Source organism: Taudactylus pleione, unplaced genomic scaffold, assembly GCF_031769625.1.
Source record: "Taudactylus pleione unplaced genomic scaffold, aTauple2 ptg000047l, whole genome shotgun sequence".
In the NCBI taxonomy this organism is placed as follows: domain Eukaryota; kingdom Metazoa; phylum Chordata; class Amphibia; order Anura; family Myobatrachidae; genus Taudactylus; species Taudactylus pleione.
In genome coordinates this window covers 1,830,733-1,851,906 of record NW_028284449.1, presented here as the reverse complement: position 1 = coordinate 1,851,906, position 21,174 = coordinate 1,830,733, and the positions used below count along the sequence as shown (strand labels likewise).

The 21,174-nt window shown below is 48.5% G+C and overlaps 1 protein-coding gene across 1 annotated transcript in view; it reads right to left on the bottom strand.

The window, feature by feature from the left end:
• GALNT18 (polypeptide N-acetylgalactosaminyltransferase 18) overlaps nucleotides 1-21,174 on the bottom strand; it is a 402,179-nt gene that overhangs the window by 75,557 nt on the left and 305,448 nt on the right. Inside the window, exons 4-5 of the mRNA XM_088460523.1 lie at nucleotides 6,760-6,943; nucleotides 659-856 (exon numbers count right to left, since the gene is read on the bottom strand). Coding sequence (XP_088316649.1) covers nucleotides 659-856; nucleotides 6,760-6,943 — 382 coding nt within the window. The remainder of the gene's footprint in view (nucleotides 1-658; nucleotides 857-6,759; nucleotides 6,944-21,174) is intronic.

The following is a 21,174-nucleotide window of genomic DNA, read 5'->3' as shown; positions in this document are numbered from 1 at the left end:
TCCATGACAGCAAATTCGCCGGTTTTTATTAGCTATAAAAGTCCATCCTAGGGTAACCACTGTTATACGCTGTATACTGTATATGTGTTACTAGGTGCACTCCCAGCACTGCGACACCGCCATCTGAAAACTCCAACAGCCGCCATATGGGGCACAAATACTAGGTAAATAAAGACACATCTCGTGTATGTGTGTGTACATGTGATAGGGAATATAGAGTGTAAGCTCCTCTGGGGCAGGGACTGATGTGAATGGCTGAATACTCTCTGTACAGCACTGCGGTGTATGTGTGTGTACATGTGATAGGGAATATAGAGTGTAAGCTCCTCTGGGGCAGGGACTGATGTGAATGGCTGAATACTCTCTGTACAGCACTGCGGTGTATGTGTGTGTACATGTGATAGGGAATATAGAGTGTAAGCTCCTCTGGGGCAGGGACTGATGTGAATGGCTGAATACTCTCTGTACAGCACTGCGGTGTATGTGTGTGTACATGTGATAGGGAATATAGAGTGTAAGCTCCTCTGGGGCAGGGACTGATGTGAATGGCTGAATACTCTCTGTACAGCACTGTGGTGTATGTGTGTGCCATATATAAATATCTGGTAATAAATACATATGAGTATATATATATATATATTAGGGATGCCTCCTGTACCTGATGGGAGCTGTAGCATTTTCCATCTTCCACCAGGACTTTGGAGGATTCAGATAACGACACCATAATTCCCAATCAAACCCCTGAGCAGACAGAGGATACTCTTCAATTTCAAAGGTATCGTACTTGATGTTGTCAAAAGATGGAGATATGATGACTTTTCGGTTCTCCTGGATCCTGCTCAGCACCGGCTCTGCCCTAAGGAGACAAGAACCACCACCACCACCATCATCATCATCATCATCATCATCATCCCTTTGTCGTCATCATCATCATCATCATCCCTTTGTCATCACGTTGCAAGAAGATGATAACGAAATTCCTCCCCTCACGTTTTGATGTTTAAGAACAAGGAAACAAAATTCATAGAGTAAAAGGAAACTAATAATGACCATTTCACGTAACACCCTGAGTTAGTGGGTTCTGTAAAAATAAAATATATATTATATATACATATACACACATGAATCTGTATGTAATGCCGGCGGTTATTCAGCCGCTGGATCAAATACCCACAATAGCAGCCCGACGGATCGAAATCCCGACTGCAGCAGGTAAGTACCCTACCCCCTCCTCTCCCTCCCCTAACCCTCCCTTAGTGGTGCCTAACCCTAACCTTCCCCTCTAGTGCCTTACGCTAACCTCCCCTCGTTAGTGCCTAAAATAACCCCCCCTCCCCACACTATAAACCTAACCCTCCTGGTGGGGTGCCTAACCCCAATCCCCCTCCAGTGGTGCCTAACCCTAACCCCTCCTTTCCCTAACCTAACCCTCCCGGGGGTGCCTAACCCTAAGTACCCCGATGGTCCCAGCCCTGAACTGCTTCTTAAGGTCCCTACACACGGAACGATGTGCTCACGATGTGATATCGTGAACGTTTTCCCTCAAACAGTCCCCGTCACTCCAGGACACGATATGGGGCTTAAACAGCACATTTGACTTAAGAACTATCATGCAAGATCTAAAGATCACTAAATGCATACAAGCATAAGTGACATCCATGATGCAGGCATCTGTGTAAAATAAATTATTCAGAGATGCAAACATGGATCAGTGCGGCTTGCATCTGAAAAAAAATAATCAATAATACACAGATGCATGGACAAATCAGTATGATCATTACATACATCTGTACAGCCATGGCCATAAGTTCTGATAATGACACAAGTATTGGTTGTCACAAAGTTTGCTGCTTCAGTGTATTTACACCTTCTTGTCAGATGTTACTATGGTATACTGAGGTAACATTACATAAGTGTCAGATGTTACTATGGTATACTGAGGTAACATTACATAAGTGTCAGATGTTACTATGGTATACTGAGGTAACATTACATAAGTGTCAGATGTTACTATGGTATACTGAGGCAACATTACAGCATTACATAAGTGTCAGATGTTACTATGGTATACTGAGGTAACATTACAGCATTACATAAGTGTCAGATGTTACTATGGTATACTGAGGTAACATTACATAAGTGTCAGATGTTACTATGGTATACTGAGGTAACATTACATAAGTGTCAGATGTTACTATGGTATACTGAGGTAACATTACATAAGTGTCAGATGTTACTATGGTATACTGAGGTAACATTACATAAGTGTCAGATGTTACTATGGTATACTGAGGTAACATTACATAAGTGTCAGATGTTACTATGGTATGAAATGCTGTAATGTTACCTCAGTATAAGTGTGAAAGGCTTTCATTGACAATTACATGAAGTTTATGCAGAGAGTTAATATTTGCAGTGTTGACCCTTCTTTTTCAAGACCTCTGCAATTGGCCCTGTCAAGCTGTCACTCACCTTCGGGGCCACATATTGACTGATGGCCGCCCATTCTTACCTAATCAATGCTTGGAGTTTGTCAGAATTTGTGGGTTTTTGTATCAGTCCTGTGTCATGCCAACAGTAAAGCATCCTGAGACCATTCATGTGTGGGGTTGCTTCTCAGCCAAGGGAGTGGGATCACTCACAATTTTGCCTAAGAACACAGCCATGAATAAAGAATGGTACCAAGACATCCTCCAAGAGCAACTTCTCCCAACCATCCAAGAACAGTATGGCAAAAGTGATAACTAAGCGGCTTGGGGAACAAAACACAGAAATTTTGGTCAATGGTGAGGAAACCCCCCAGACCTTAATCCCATTGAGAACTTGAGGTCAATCCTCAAGAGGCGGATGTACAAACAAAAACCCACAAATACTGACAAACTCCAAGCATTGATTAGATAAGAATGGGCGGCCATCAGTCAGTATGTGGCCCAGAAGTTGATTGACAGCTGTCAGGGCCAATTGCAGAGGTCTTAAAAAAGAAGGGTCACACTGCAAATATTCACTCTTTGCATAAACTTCATGTAATTGTCAATAAAAGCCTCTGACACTTATGTAATGCTGTAATGTTACCTCGGTATACCATAGTAACATCTGACACTTATGAAATGCTGGTAATGTTACCTCAGTATACCATAGTAACATCTGACACTGGAGACCCAATAGCGGTTGAGCTAAATACAGGGGACAAACCACGTAGGGGCCCCCCGTATGAAGCACAAGGAGCATCGGCCTTTTCAGAACCAGTCCTGGTTGCCAAACTACAGGGGACAAACGACGTAGGGGTCCCCTGTATTTTGCACAACCAATACTGGGTCTCCAAAGCTCGTGGCTCGTTGTTCTTTTGGGGGAGGGGTACGCGTTTTTTAAACACAGAAGCACAGAGGGATCTCACTTATCCTGTCCGTGCTTCTGTGTTTTATTTATACACAGATGCAAGCATCACGAATCTTCCTGATCAGAGTCTACATCTGTCTGCTGCTAACGTCTGCTACCTCCCCCGGGTCCTGCAGACCGCACCACCACCGCTAACTCCCCCTGGTCCTGCAGACCGCACCACCACCGCTAACTCCCCCTGGTCCTGCAGCCCGCACCGTCGCAGCTAACGCCTGCTTCCTACCCCGAGTCCCACCACTGCTACAGCCCACAAAGGACAGCCATCTTGGTGCACCCAAGTGAACCCACTTTGAGTACACCCTTCTGGAGGCACCTACTGAGGCCTGCCCAACAAGTTGAAGCTTACTATCTGTATAATGGCGCAATTGTGAGGTAATAGTTTAAAATCTGTAACTTTCTAATTTACCTGAACCTCAAAAGCATTTACCCTGGCACAATAGCTACCTAATAAAACAATCCCCAAGTCTAAATTCGCCCCCTACCCTGAGTTTTGCCTTCCCAAATATCCCCCATAGACTATAGCAGAAAAGTTGTCCTAACTGAGAATGTCAGAAAAAAGTGACAGTTGGAGATTTATATCACTCCCATGTCCTAATATTTTATGTTATTGCTCTTAAATTTGGCATGCAGCATCGAGCGACAGTTCTCCCCAGCCATCCCAAATTTCAGATCCGTACCTCCTATAGCTTTTGAGGGGGATGCAGTCAGGCTACAGGCGGGCGCTATCCCGCCCACCGATATCCCGACACTGACAGCCCGACACCTATCATTAGCCCAACTACAAAATACCGACAACCGGCATACCAAACGAATGTAAGCCGGGTGTCTTGGCGTTTAGCCACAGGAGTGGGGGGGGGGGGGGGGGGGAGAGTTAGGTTTAAGGATCCCCGAGGGGAACTTAGAGTTAGAGTTAGGCACCCCCCGGGAGGGTTAGGTTTAGGCACTAATTGGGGGGGGGGGAGGTTGGGCTTAGGCACCACTAAGGGAAAGGGAGGGATAGGAGGGAGAGAGGGGAGGGTTAGGTTACTTACCAGCCCCAGGTCGGGAATTAGGTCCGTCGGGGCTCCGCCAATGGTGTTTGATCCGATGGCTATTTAGCAGCCGGTATTAAAAATACAGATTCCCTTTTGAGGTGCAGCACTTTAAACACCATGCCCCCCCCCTATATATATATTATATATATTATTTTTACACACAATGCAAACTCAAAATGTGTAGATGCCTTTGTGCCCTCCCAAAGGTAGACGTCACAGGTAGGTGCATCTGACATATCTGTATGTGGCCTCCTCTGCAGCTGGTAACCGGAACGTGAGAATATTGCAACGTTCCTGAAGTGTTCCGAGTTATTCCATAGGCGCTGGCTCCTGTCATAACCCAACATTGTGATTTCCACTCCATTACATTACCGAGCAGCCAGTCTTATATTAGCTCATGAAGTTTTATGTCTCATTCCTTCATATATTGAATGTTTTGGAGACAACTTCAAAGTTTTTACACTGTAAATGGGTTTATAAAAGATTAAACAGGACAGCGATTAGTAGGAATATTTCATTTTAACTCCAACAAAATGTTCTTGTAGAGGAAACTCACAGTGAGTACATCTGCTCATGTAATGATTATTCCATGGTGATTACAGCCCACCTAACTATCTACACATAGCGAACACGTCTGTATAAAGTGTAACACGGGGTATTGATATGTGTCTTTTATTGGCCCCAGCAGACACTGCACCTTAGCACACGTGAGGTTAGGCCTGCACACATACAGGCACATATGAGGTTAGGCCTGCACACATACAGGCACATGTGAGGTTAGGCCTGCACACATACAGGCACATGTGAGGTTAGGCCTGCACACATACAGGCACATAGGAGGTTAGGCCTGCACACATACAGGCACATAGGAGGTTAGGCCTGCACACATACAGGCACACGTGAGGTTAGGCCTGCACACATACAGGCACACGTGAGGTTAGGCCTGCACACATACAGGCACATAACATAAAAGTCTCAGCACTCCTTGTGTCAGCAGTGGCTTGCAGCCACAATTTGGGCATACTCTCCCAGAATAGCCCTTGGACACTCCAGGTCCTGGCACTCTAATGCTAACCACCACCCCCAGCCTATCGCCTGGCTAGCTTATCCAGCATCAGGAGCAATGAGCAACAGGTGTGTGAGAGTTTTAAACCCTTCCTGTGCTGCTGGCTCTGAGCGACCTGGAAAACAAGGAATTCCATCTCTCTACTATTAGCTGTGTAGCCCAGAAATGCCAAAATTCTATTGTAACTGCAGAATGTGCCAATCTTATTTTCCTCTCCCTTGGAGGGAGCTTATCCCACCTTAATGTGGGCAATTCAGGTAAGAGACCACCCCTCTCATCGCAGAAGGATTATTATATGGTGCTGGGTCACCGTGTGCGGCAAGTACAGCCAGTACGCGGCATGAGGTTATGGCTGCCAGTAATTACTTGTACACTTTATTCATAATAAATATAATGCAGCATTTGTGGTCTACACTATCCTGCCCACTACAGAACCATTTCCTGCTCCTTCCTTGTGTCTGCTATATATTTATTAAATATCTAGATTCCCTGGTAGGTTTAGGAAGCCCCTGCTTTTCCCATTGTAGCCATAGACCCCCGCAGATAAACTCCTAGGCGTCGTGTTACGTCTGTCGTGGTCTGGGATTGCACACTAGTGAAAGAAGGTAAGACCTTAATACATGTACATAGTATGTCAGTTGTGGGGTGGCACTTGCCTTCTTTCACTAGTGTGGTGCCTTGGGGTGGACTTAAACTCTTTGAATGTTAGGGACTTACCCGATGATGAGGGACTTACCTGGACATGGTGGGTAAGCCGATAACTGGCCACAATTATGCAAAAAACCTCTACTATATAAATTATTATACATTTTTCATCATATAAAGTAATGTTTGTATAGTGCATCTACCTTTTATTTTTCTGTGTACTGATCCAAAGAGATACCAGACTGTCAGCGCAGGGATAGTCTAGCTGTAATCAGCTTTGTGGTAAACTGGGAATCACTCAACTCAAGAACAAACAATATAACGACGTTTCTTGGGCAAGTAAATGGGCCAGTCCCAGGAATGGAACCGCTACTGAGACCGGGGATGTTCTCACCATCTGATAGATCATTATAGGAGGTTTAGTAACTGCTGTGTCTATCCAGCCTTTGTGCTACTTGTGGTTCTTCTCTCATACATACATAAGTGGCGGGCAGAAGAGACGGCCGCTGTTCTATGTCAGTATGATACCAGCACATCCAATCACGTCTGTTCTAATGCTCATCTTCTCTAGTAACAGCAGCACACGTAGAACACGGATATTACACGCCTCATACTCACCACCCCACATTGAACTCAACATGAGCATCGAAAAGAGCCACCACTGGTGCCGTGGCCGCTCTCCAGCCACTGACTCTAGACCGTATGAGCCCCTCCTGTTTGCTGTGCCGGACAACCTTAATGAATTGGGGTTTGCGTTTATTAACCTCGTCCACGTACTGCGTCAGCTTCTCCTTCAGCTCCTCTGTAATAAAGCGCAGAACATAAAGTCAGCTAATTACCCAGGACACTGACATACATAATTACCTTCCCACGCAACAACGTATGCCGCAACAATCATTAACGTCACTGAGTCACATCTCTGGGTTTTATAACAAGTCTAAAAATAAGGGATTTTACTTGGCTATAAAAAATGTATAAACACATAATTCATCGTGTTCACTTGAAGGCTCTGAGGGCTTATTTACTAATCAGCGGATTGTAAACGCTGCCACGCCCTGGTGAGTGCGCCCAAAATGTAAAAGGGCAATGACATTTATTGCTATAAGAAGCATTGCGCATGTTAAACACTCAGGGAGGCGGCAGCATTTACAAGTCGCCGCATAGTAAATAAACCCCACAGAGTGAGAATGAGTCACCGACAGTACGAACCGAGCCTCAGAGCGCGATACGCTGTTATTTACCGGTATAGGCCGAGCATATTACCGTACACAATAACGTCTGGGAGATCTCGGTGCCCTCGCTACTTCCTGTCAGCTTCAGTTATACGTAACAAAAAGTCATTTCATTCTTTTGATGAAACACATTATGACAGATATCCAATGGTTTATACAATATTTAATGGGCTGTTGATGTATAATGTCAAACATGATTATTCAAGGAATTAATGGCCGTAATGCTATTTCTAAGACGACTAATGCAGATGTATTGGGCCATGAAATGATCTGAGAGCTGAATCAGAATATTAGAATGGCATTTTCTCCAGTACGTGGCGTCAGTCTGGGGGGAGAGCGGGGAGATGACGAGCTGCTGTATATGTCATATCATGTACCACCCATCGTTCCTACTTTATAATGGTGAGATCATTAAGTTCATTGTTAGTAAAAGCAGGCCCGGGCTAGGGCAGGGAGCTTGGCCCGGGCTAGGGCAGGGAGCTGGGCCCGGGCTAGGGCAGGGAGCTGGGCCCGGGCTAGGGCAGGGAGCTGGGCCCGGGCTAGGGCAGGGAGCTTGGCCCGGGCTAGGGCAGGGAGCTTGGCCCGGGCTAGGGCAGGGAGCTTGGCCCGGGCTAGGGCAGGGAGTTGGGCCCGGGCTAGGGCAGGGAGTTGGGCACGGGCTAGGGCAGGGAGTTGAGGTAATCTGATCCTTTGTGCAATTTAACAGAAGCTGCAGTTCTCACTGGTTCCAATCTACATTCCTTATTGCAGTTCATAAGACATTAATAGCACAAAGTTAGGAAAAACACAGAATAGTAGAAGTTGTGTACTAAGGGGCCTACTTATTACACAGCTTTTGTGGTATACTCACTATTTAAGTATCCCAATAATTTATTATGAGGATACTGCCGCAGGGATGTAATCAGGATCTAGGCAGGAGGTAGGAGGCTGGAGGTAGGAGTATCTAGCTGAGATCGGGATGGGATGGTTGGGAGGCAGAAGGCAGGAGTATCTAGCGGAGATCGGGATGGGATGGTTGGGAGGCAGGAGGCAGGAGTATCTAGCGGAGATCGGGATGGGATGGTTGGGAGGCAGAAGGCAGGAGGTACGAGGCAGGAGTATCTAGCTGAGATCTGGGTGGCATGGTTGGGAGGTAGGAGGCTGGAGGTAGGAGGCAGGAGTATCTAGCTGAGATCGGGATGGGATGGTTGGGAGGTAGGAGGTTGGAGGTAGGAGGCAGGAGTATCTAGCTGAGATCGGGATGGGATGGTTGGGAGGCAGGAGGTAGGAAGCAGGAGTATCTAGCTGAGATCGGGATGGGATGGTTGGGAGGCAGGAGGTAGGAAGCTGGAGGTAGGAGGCATGAGTATCTAGCTGAGATCGGGATGGGATGGTTGGGAGGTAGGAGGTTGGAGGTAGGAGGCAGGAGTATCTAGCTGAGATCGGGATGGGATGGGATGGTTGGGAGGCAGGAGGTAGGAAGCAGGAGTTTCTAGCTGAGATCGGGATGGGATAGTTGGGAGGCAGAAGGCTGGAGGCAGGAGTATCTAGCTGAGATCGGGATGGGATGGTTGGGAGGCAGAAGGCTGGAGGTAGGAGGCAGTAAGTATCTAGCTGAGATCGGGATGGGATGGTTGGGAGGCAGAAGGCAGGAGGTAGGAGGCAGGAGTATCTAGCTGAGATGGGGATGGGATAGTTGGGAGGTAGAATAAGTGCTGAGATTTAGCGAAACACTGACATGCAGCTGTCACTATCTGTAGCACCTGGATGGGGAGGGCTCAAGGTCCAGTGTAAGACTTTAGACCTGTATGTGAAAACGCATTCTCAACGCATCTCGGAAAGTCCAAGCGTAGTCCTAAGGTTTAGAGAAACTGAACGAGTCCTGACCTTGACTTCTCAATCACTCCACCAGAATAACACCGTGATCCTGCCAGTACTCCCTACTCCAGACCAGTCCCACATGGGTTGGGTACGGGATGCTAGCGGTCAAAATCCCAATGCCAGCATCCTGACAGGGTTAGGATACCGACACTTGTCGATAGGTATCCTAACCCTTCTTCTACCCATACCCCTCCCTGGTGCCTAAACCTAACCTTCCCTTTCCCGCACCCTAAACCTGATACTCCTCCCCCTAGTGCCTAATCCTAACCCCCCCCTTAGTGCCTAACCCATCCCCTAGTGCCTAACCCTAACCCCTCCCCTAGTGCCTAACCCTCCCCCTCCCCCTAGTGCCTAACCCTAACCCTCCCCCAAGTGCCTAACCCTAACCCTCCCCCAAGTGCCTAACCCTAACCTTCCCCCTAGTGCCTAACCCTCCCCCTCCCCCTAGTGCCTAACCCTAACCCTCCCTCAAGTGCCTAACCCATCCCCTTTTGCCTAACTCGTCCCCTAGTGCCTAATCCTAACCCTCCCCCCTAGTGCCCAACCCTAACCCTCCCGTTAACCTTGCTACTTACCTTCGGGATGCCGGCGTCGGGATTCTGACAGGTGTCAGAATTCCAGCGCCAATATTCTAAGCGTCGGCATCCCATGTGCTGGGATATTGACCAGATCCTGTCCTGCACATGGACTTACACCCAAAGGGGGCGCTACACACAGAAACAATAGCAAATATGCTTTACTAAAGAGAGAGAATGGCCATGAAGGATGGGGGTCATTACAGAGGTCATTACAGGGGTCATTACAGGGGTCATTACAGGGGTATCTACAAGTGTTACTTTTGTGTTGTGTTTTCTTGGTTCCATTCATCAGTGACGCCTGGGGATATACAGAGTGCAGACCCCACCAAGCTTCCTTTCCGTCAGCTTTGTAGATAGTGGGTGAGCCCATAAGCATCTCAAGTACTAGAAAACAGCGGAGACATTTCCATATATATTTGTGAAGGCGCTTTCTGTGTATAAAGCAATCAGTATTATACTTATAATTCCTCCAGCGATGTTGCAGAGTGATCTCATTTACATAAGACGGGCGCGCTGGCTCGGAACAGCAGCAGAAACAATATCGCTGTGACCAGACAAAGTACTGTAATACAATGTCCCATTCCACCTGTGTCACCGCCGTTATTACCGCACAGACCCTCGTCTGAGGAGCTGACTCCTCTCATTAACAGATTCCACACATCTGCAAATCACCTTCTAACTCAGAGAGAATGAGCAGTTCCTCTTATATATAATATTCCGTGATAATGTCATGTTACCTGATTCACATCACATCCCAGACACCTTTCTGTGTATTGTTTTATTCTACTCTCAAAAATAAATGTAATTCTGTAATGCATTAAATTTACATAAGCTCCTGCGGCTGGTTCTGGAATACTCATTATAAATCCATGTCCCAGCCTTCACCCGACCTCCCAACATGTCTGGCCGAGCGTGTGGCGACGTCTCCACCTGTCCTCTGTACACGGTTTGATAGCATCCCCCCCCCCCCCCCCAGGAGGCCAGAGGAGGAAATGATGAATGGTCCCTATGTATAGGAAGCAGAGCGTCATCATTTCATGTCCGGGCTGTTGACAATTTACCGATAATTAGTAAAATATATCTTTTATTCCACAAAAAAACCACATAACTGATGCTGGCCTGCAGAAGACCAGTCAAGTAACAAGGCTAGTCATGCATGGCATAGCTTCACCAAAATGGTGCCCGCCAGCTTAATACACTACAGAATGGTGCCCGTCATCTTAATACACTACAGAATGGTGGCCGCCAGCTTAATACACTACAGAATGGTGGCCGCCAGCTTAATACACTACAGAATGGTGCCCGTCATCTTAATACACTACAGAATGGTGGCCGCCATCTTAATACACTACAGAATGGTGGCCGCCAGCTTAATACACTACAGAATGGTGGCCACCATCTTAGTATACTACCATCTTAGTATACTAGAAAATGACCCTGTTTGGGCAGAGCTAACTGTGCTCTGTCCCAGAAGCCTGGGTGGCTGGGAGGAGAAACACACTTGAGAGGGGGGTGTGCATATAAGGGTGTGGGGCATTACAGTGGTCAGCATCCCAATGAGAGGGGGGATTGCCTGAGAGAACAAAGATCCCTGTGTGGTTTGGGATAATCAGAGAAGCCTACAGAGAGGAGACCCAGGTCCTAAGAGTCTATGGGATCACTGGGGTGCTGCTGCCGGACCCCTGAGTGAGTGACGGGGAGACACACCCAGTCCCTACATCCCAAGTCTGGAGAGGAGACTGGGAGAAGAGCAGCAGTGACCCTGGCTGAGCTCGGTGCAGCATACAGTGGGGACCATGTAAGGAGAGCGGATTCAAGTGCGCTGCAACAAGTATCCTGTCAGTGACCCTATAGGAGAGCCGCTGGCCTGTGATTCTGGCGCTCTGTGAACAGGGAACGACTGCAAGCAAATAGAGTGGTGGTCTGGATCCCCAGCAGTGGGTCCCTCATTACCACGCCAGCTGCGAGACATAGAAGTACCACAATTGCACATGCATTTAAGCTGTGTGCGGTTACTGTTACTTTAAGAACAACGCCTCTAAGTTAAGCCGCACATCCACTAGGCGACGGCGGCACCACAGTACGATTACCACATTGTAATCGTACCGTGGTTGCGGTTCCCCTGCAGTGCCTACACTGAGCCGGCGCCCAACCAGCAGCTCTCAATGAGACTAAGGGGGGTATTCATGAAAGAAATTGAGATGTAAAGTACCAACCAATCGGCTCCTGTCATGTTACAGGCTGTTTGAAAAATGACAGTTAGGAGCCAATTGATTGGTCGTTTATCTCTCACAATTTTCTCTCTCTCTCCAACCTTTCATGAATAACCCCCTAATTATCTGCCTTACAAAGCAGACGTGTGTCGTATGACCAATCAGAGGAGGAGGAGGGGAGACAGCGCCGGGCATTCTACGCGTCATCTGAATACTTCCTAATAGTTTATGTAGGGGTTAGGGTGCCGAACGGACCTCCCGTTGGTGTACGCTGGGGAGAACTTTGACCCGAGGAGCCTGTTCTGGGCCTTCCACTGGATGGATTGGCAATTGGTCTGGGGCGCCTAATGGAATGGTTGGGGTTCTGGTCGGACCTGACGATGGAGGGCATCGGGCAGAACTTTGGACCCAGGGAGCCTGTTCAGGGCCTTCCACTGGATGGATCTGGACGACATCACACCAGAATACTTAATAACTTGAAGACTTAAACCTGGGGAACGCTGGGTACTTCAGTTAATATATAGTATATACACGGGGAGCGCACAATAAGTATAAAAACACCTTTACCAATATAAATTGAAGTAAAAGAATACAAACATATGGGGCAGATATACTAAGCTCTGGAGAGTGATAAACTACCAGCCACTCAGCTCCTTAAAAAAACAGCCTGTAACATGACAGTTAGGAGCTGAGTGGCTGGGAGTTTATCACTCTCCAGAGCTTAGTACATCTCCTCACCACACAGCGGAACGTGGTCAGAGGACGCGAAGCAAAGGGGAGGTGTGATGACTTATCAGCCGGAGACAACTTACAGCAGATATAGATCACTGACACACGTACAGGAAGACTACACACGTACAGGAAGACTACACACGTACGGGAAGACTACACACGTACAGAATGACTGCACACGTACAGAATGACTGCACACGTACAGGAAGACTGCACACGTACAGGAAGACTGCACACGTACAGGAAGACTGCACACGTACAGGAAGACTGCACACGTACAGGAAGACTGCACACGTACAGAATGACTGCACACGTACAGGAAGACTGCACACGTACAGGAAGACTGCACACGTACAGGAAGACTGCACACGTACAGGAAGACTGCACACGTACAGGAAGACTGCACACGTACAGGAAGACTGCACACGTACAGGAAGACTGCACACGTACAGAATGACTGCACACGTACAGGATGACTGCACACGTACAGGAAGACTGCACACGTACAGGAAGACTACACACGTACAGGATGACTACACACGTACAGGATGACTACACACGTACAGGAAGACTACACACGTACAGGATGACTGCACACGTACAGGAAGACTACACACGTACAGGAAGACTACACACGTACAGAATGACTACACACGTACAGGATGACTACACACGTACAGGATGACTGCACACGTACAGGATGACTGCACACGTACAGGAAGACTGCACACGTACAGGAAGACTGCACACGTACAGGAAGACTGCACACGTACAGGAAGACTGCACACGTACAGAATGACTGCACACGTACAGGATGACTGCACACGTACAGGAAGACTGCACACGTACAGGAAGACTACACACGTACAGGATGACTACACACGTACAGGATGACTACACACGTACAGGAAGACTACACACGTACAGGATGACTGCACACGTACAGGAAGACTACACACGTACAGGAAGACTACACACGTACAGAATGACTACACACGTACAGGATGACTACACACGTACAGGATGACTGCACACGTACAGGATGACTGCACACGTACAGGAAGACTGCACACGTACAGGAAGACTGCACACGTACAGAATGACTGCACACGTACAGGATGACTGCACACGTACAGGAAGACTGCACACGTACAGGAAGACTGCACACGTACAGGAAGACTGCACACGTACAGGATGACTGCACACGTACAGGATGACTGCACACGTACAGGAAGACTACACACGTACAGGAAGACTACACACGTACAGGAAGACTACACACGTACAGGAAGACTACACACGTACAGGAAGACTACACACGTACAGGATGACTGCACACGTACAGGATGACTGCACACGTACAGGAAGACTACACACGTACAGGAAGACTACACACGTACAGGAAGACTACACACGTACAAGATGACTACACACGTACAGGATGACTACACACGTACAGGATGACTACACACGTACAGGATGACTACACACGTACAGGATGACTGCACACGTACAGGAAGACTACACACGTACAGGAAGACTACACACGTACAGAATGACTACACACGTACGGGATGACTGCACACGTACGGGAAGACTGCACACGTAGGGGAAGACTGCACACGTAGGGGAAGACTGCACACGTAGGGGAAGACTGCACACGTAGGGGAAGACTGCACACGTAGGGGAAGACTGCACACGTAGGGGAAGACTGCACACGTAGGGGAAGACTGCACACGTAGGGGAAGACTGCACACGTACAGACTGACTACACACGTACAGACTGACTGCACACGTACAGGAAGACTGCTACACACGTACAGGAAGACTACACACGTACAGGAAGACTACACACGTACAGGAAGACTACACACGTACAGGAAGACTACACACGTACGGGAAGACTGCACACGTACGGGAAGACTGCACACGTACGGGAAGACTGCACACGTACGGGAAGACTGCACACGTACGGGAAGACTGCACACGTACGGGAAGACTGCACACGTAGGGGAAGACTGCACACGTAGGGGAAGATTGCACACGTAGGGGAAGACTGCACACGTAGGGGAAGACTGCACACGTAGGGGAAGACTGCACACGTAGGGGAAGACTACACACGTAGGGGAAGACTACACACGTAGGGGAAGACTGCACACGTACAGAATGACTACACACGTACAGACTGACTGCACACGTACAGACTGACTGCACACGTACAGGAAGACTGCACACGTACAGGAAGACTGCACACGTACAGGAAGACTGCACACGTACAGGAAGACTGCACACGTACGGGAAAACTGCACACGTACGGGAAGACTGCACACGTAGGGGAAGACTGCACACGTAGGGGAAGACTGCACACGTAGGGGAAGACTGCACACGTACAGACTGACTACACACGTACAGACTGACTGCACACGTACAGGAAGACTGCTACACACGTACAGGAAGACTACACACGTACAGGAAGACTACACACGTACAGGAAGACTACACACGTACAGGAAGACTACACACGTACGGGAAGACTGCACACGTACGGGAAGACTGCACACGTACGGGAAGACTGCACACGTACGGGAAGACTGCACACGTACGGGAAGACTGCACACGTACGGGAAGACTGCACACGTACGGGAAGACTGCACACGTAGGGGAAGACTGCACACGTAGGGGAAGATTGCACACGTAGGGGAAGACTGCACACGTAGGGGAAGACTGCACACGTAGGGGAAGACTGCACACGTAGGGGAAGACTACACACGTAGGGGAAGACTACACACGTAGGGGAAGACTGCACACGTACAGAATGACTACACACGTACAGACTGACTGCACACGTACAGACTGACTGCACACGTACAGGAAGACTGCACACGTACAGGAAGACTGCACACGTACAGGAAGACTGCACACGTACAGGAAGACTGCACACGTACGGGAAAACTGCACACGTACGGGAAGACTGCACACGTACGGGAAGACTGCACACGTACAGAATGACTACACACGTACAGGAAGACTGCACACGTACAGGAAGACTGCACACGTACAGGAAGACTGCACACGTACAGAATGACTACACACGTACGGGAAGACTGCACACGTACGGGAATACTGCACACGTACGGGAAGACTGCACACGTACGGGAAGACTGCACACGTACGGGAAGACTGCACACGTAGGGGAAGACTGCACACGTAGGGGAAGACTGCACACGTACGGGAAGACTGCACACGTACGGGAAGACTGCACACGTACGGGAATACTGCACACGTACGGGAAGACTGCACACGTACGGGAAGACTGCACACGTACAGGAAGACTGCACACGTACGGGAAAACTGCACACGTACAGGAAGACTGCACACGTACAGGAAGACTGCACACGTACGGGAAAACTGCACACGTACGGGAAGACTGCACACGTACGGGAAGACTGCACACGTACAGAATGACTACACACGTACAGGAAGACTGCACACGTACAGGAAGACTGCACACGTACAGGAAGACTGCACACGTACAGAATGACTACACACGTACGGGAAGACTGCACACGTACGGGAATACTGCACACGTACGGGAAGACTGCACACGTACGGGAAGACTGCACACGTACGGGAAGACTGCACACGTAGGGGAAGACTGCACACGTAGGGGAAGACTGCACACGTACGGGAAGACTGCACACGTACGGGAAGACTGCACACGTACGGGAAGACTGCACACGTACGGGAATACTGCACACGTACGGGAAGACTGCACACGTACGGGAAGACTGCACACGTACGGGAAGACTGCACACGTAGGGGAAGACTGCACACGTAGGGGAAGACTGCACACGTAGGGGAAGACTGCACACGTACAGAATGACTACACACGTACAGGACGACTACACACGTACAGACTGACTGCACACGTACAGACTGACTGCACACGTACAGGAAGACTGCATTAAGGCCGCACCTCTGTGAGGGCCGGTTCTGCCTCATCTCTAACCAGGATCACACGTTTTATTATCAGGTGCTACAAAGTATCCCGTCACTCTCACAACTATTACTGTGGGGTCACTGAAGTGTCCACTCACATCTCACACGATTATATTTGGCGATGGAGGTGCGAGTGAGCTAAGGACCTCTGATCCCGGCTGGACAGTCCCAGAATAATGTATAAGGGATAATATGCAGAAAGCTGAAGCGTATGAAGCCGGATTCTGATCTGACTGAGACCAGAGCATTGTGGTCAGCACACGGATCAGACATTACAGCAGAATAGTCTGTGGTCACCGATGGCCCCACACGCGGCGTGACGGCCTGACACACAGGGCACCGGCTGCATGAAGGTAACACGGTTCTGCTACATACCAGGCTGAGCAAGTGGCACAGGAAGACTGCACACGTCAAAATACTCATGGCTAATACATTACTACATACTGCAGACTGGCACTTCAAATGCGCATTGTTAATAAACATTCATTTATTAAGGACATAGAAAAAAATAAATAAAACTGTAAAATACACTATATACTGTATACATACCACCCGGTATTCCCTGATTGGGAAAGCAGGACACATTATATACACCCTGCCCCCCATCCCCTATAGTCACCAGACTTTGGGGCAAGTATCAAGGGGTGATAGCCCCAGCGTATTCGCAGAACTAAGGGCTTATTCCCACTTCTCATCATGTAAGTAAAGGCATTCGTGGAAATATCCAATGATACAATAATTAGACCACTATAACCGGCTATGACTTAATAAGTGACTGAAGGGCCTATATATATATAGATCCATATCGCAAGGGATATTTTAATGTTGAATGATTATATCCAGAGGAGTTTCTAGAGAGGAGGGGGTCCGTGTGCAATCTCCGACACGGGCCCCCTCCTCTCCGCCCGGCAGCGCACTGAGCTGTGCGCAGCCAGCGCCGGAGTTATAGACTCTGGGCACTAGAGTGTACCCAGAGTCTATAGTGTATGCACAGGTCACCGGGAAAATGGCCACGGCGGCCGTTTTCCTTGTACTGCGCATACGACGGGAAAATGGCCGCAGCGGCCATTTTCCAGTCGTTTTACAGCGCTGGACCCCCGCGCCGACGTGGGACTCCGGAGATGTAAGTAATATTATGGGTGCAGGGTGTGCGGTGCCGGGTCCCCATGGACACAGGGGCCCGTGTTCCCCGCACATCCTGCACTCATTATAGATGCGCCCCTGATTATATCCCCGTAATGTACAAAGGCGAACTCGCAGGAACCGGTGTCCCTGAAAGTTATAACCCCGGCAAATTGTAGAACTCTGTGAAAGACTTCTCCTGTGGAAGCTGACACCGCGCATGTGTACAGCGCCAGCTACCACTGCCGGCCGCAGGAGAGGGATCGGAAGATCTCTCTCCTGCTCCTGGAGCCTCCAGAGGTTTAAAGCAGTTTACACCACCTGAAGATGGTATAATCTGAGCTTCAGTGGAAATGAGTACACATTTATACAAAGATGGTGTAAACTGGGGCCAAACGCCGAAAAGCTTTGCTTTTTGGAGTTTAGTACATAGGGGTCAGATCATAGTCTCCATTAATAATAACGGGGACTGCGATCAGCTTTGCTATTTAGCACTTTGCCAGAGATTTCTGTGATACTGTATCTCCTGGTTTGTGCAATTAGTACATAGGTACAATTCATAAAATTATGCAGAAACTGCAGTTTCTACATCATTTTATGAAAAAAGCCTCATACATAGCCCCTTAGGAACCCCTTGAAGACAAGTTGAACTAGCATTAATGTACTAGTGTAAGTGAGGGGTTTATATAGGGCTCTCTGAACAGGCATTGGTTGCACAGATCATGTGGAAACAAATTGCTCACTGGTTGGACAAATCCAGAGTCAGCTGACCAAAGCAAGATATCGACGCCCATGCAGCACAGGTCTCAGGAGAAACTCCATTACCCAGAGACACAGGAAAAACTGACCGCCAAGAACATGGCAGCTGATGAACTGGCAGCGATGGGTATGGTAAGAGGGTCTGGGAGCATACATGCCTACTCTCCTGGAAGTCGCGGGAGGCTCCCGATTTTTCGGGTAACCCCCCGCACCCCCGGTGTTCCTGCTTACTTCCTGCTTACTTCCTAGTGAAGTGAGCATAATGGGGAGAATTTCCGCAGAGATCGCGGGTCTCAGTGTAGGGGGAGGGGCTCAATGACGCCATTTAGCACAAATCAAGTCAATTGTCTCCGTCCCGTTTAAATCTGCGCACTCACAGCAATTTACCACGAGGGGGCAGGGCGTCTTGTTCTGCCCCCCATTGCCACCCAGTCTGGGAGCCCGCTGTGTGACAATTACACAACGGATGGCATCAGAAGAACCATTAAATTCATCCAACAATGCCCTTACCCTACTGATAGGTATACACGGCGATTGCCTGATTTCCAAGCATATGTGTATTGTGCAATGTGTAACTGCAGAGCCTCTGTAGCCCCATAAATACATTATGTTGATTATATTGGTTAGAAAATGTAATTTTCTCAAAGTTATTAGTATTATTTATGGCTGTGATGCAACTTCCCCGAGGGGTCCACCCAGTGCACATCAAGGCCTATAACACTGGTTGAACAATGGCGGCCTCAGTGATGTCACAGACTGTCCGTGTTATGATAGTTTGAACAATGGCGGCCTCAGCGATGTCACAGACTGTCCGTGTTATGATAGATTGAACAATGGCGGCCTCAGCGATGTCACAGACTGTCCTTGTTATGATAGGTTGAACAATGGCGGCCTCAGTGAGGTCAGACTATGTTATGATAGGTTGAACAATGGTGGCCACAGTGAGGTCACAGACTATGTTATGATAGGTTGAACAATGGCGGCCTCAGTGAGGTCACAGACTATGTTATGATAGGTTGAACAATGGCGGCCTCAGTGAGGTCACAGACTATGTTATGATAGGTTGAACAATGGCGGCCTCAGTGAGGTCACAGACTAGGTTATGGTAGGTTGAACAATGGCGGCCTCAGTGATGTCACAGACTAGGTTATGGTAGGTTGAACAATGGCGGCCTCAGTGAGGTCACAGACTATGTTATGATAGGTTGAACAATGGCGGCCTCAGTGAGGTCACAGACTGTCGGTGTTGGTAGGTTGAACAATGGCGGCCTCAGTGAGGTCACAGACTAGGTTATGGTAGGTTGAACAATGGCGGCCTCAGTGAGGTCACAGACTATGTTATGATTATTTGAACAATGGCGGCCTCAGTGATGTCACAGACTGCCGTGTTATGATAGGTTGAACAATGGCGGCCTCAGTGAGGTCACAGACTATGTTATGATAGGTTGAACAATGGCAGCCTCAGTGAGGTCACAGACTATGTTATGATAGGTTGAACAATGGCGGCCTCAGTGATGTCACAGACTGCCGTGTTATGATAGGTTGAACAATGGCGGCCACAGTGAGGTCACAGACTATGTTATGATAGGTTGAACAATGGCGGCCTCAGTGATGTCACAGACTGCCGTGTTATGATAGGTTGAACAATGGCGGCCTCAGTGAGGTCAGACTATGTTATGATAGGTTGAACAATGGCGGCCACAGTGAGGTCACAGACTATGTTATGATAGGTTGAACAATGGCGGCCTCAGTGAGGTCACAGACTGTCGGTGTTATGATAGGTTGAACAATAGCGGCCTCAGCGATGTCACAGACTGTCCGTGTTATGATAGGTTGAACAATAGCGGCCTCAGTGAGGTCACAGACTATGTTATGATAGGTTGAACAATGGCGGCCTCAGTGAGGTCACAGACTATGTTATGATAGGTTGAATAATGGCGGCCTCAGTGAGGTCACAGACTGTTATGATAGGTTGAATAATGGCGGCCTCAGTGAGGTCACAGACTATGTTATGATAGGTTGAACAATGGCGGCCTCAGTGAGATCACAGACTATGTTATGGTAGGTTGAACAATGGCGGCCTCAGTGAGGTTACAGACTGTCGGTGTTATGATAGGTTGAACAATGGCGGCCTCAGTGAGGTCACAGACTAGGTTATGGTAGGTTGAACAATGGCGGCCTCAGTGAGGTCACAGGCTGTGTTATGGTAGGTTGAACAATGGCGGCCTCAGTGAGGTCACAGACTAGGTTATGCTAGGTTGAACAATGGCGGCCTCAGTGAGGTCACAGACTATGTTATGATAGGTTGAATAATGGCGGCCTCAGTGAGGTCACAGACTATGTTATGATAGGTTGAACAATGGCGGCCTCAGTGAGATCACAGACTAGGTTATGGTAGGTTGAACAATGGCGGCCTCAGTGAGGTTACAGACTGTCGGTGTTATGATAGGTTGAACAATGGCGGCCTCAGTGAGGTCACAGACTAGGTTATGGTAGGTTGAACAATGGCGGCCTCAGTGAGGTCACAGGCTGTGTTATG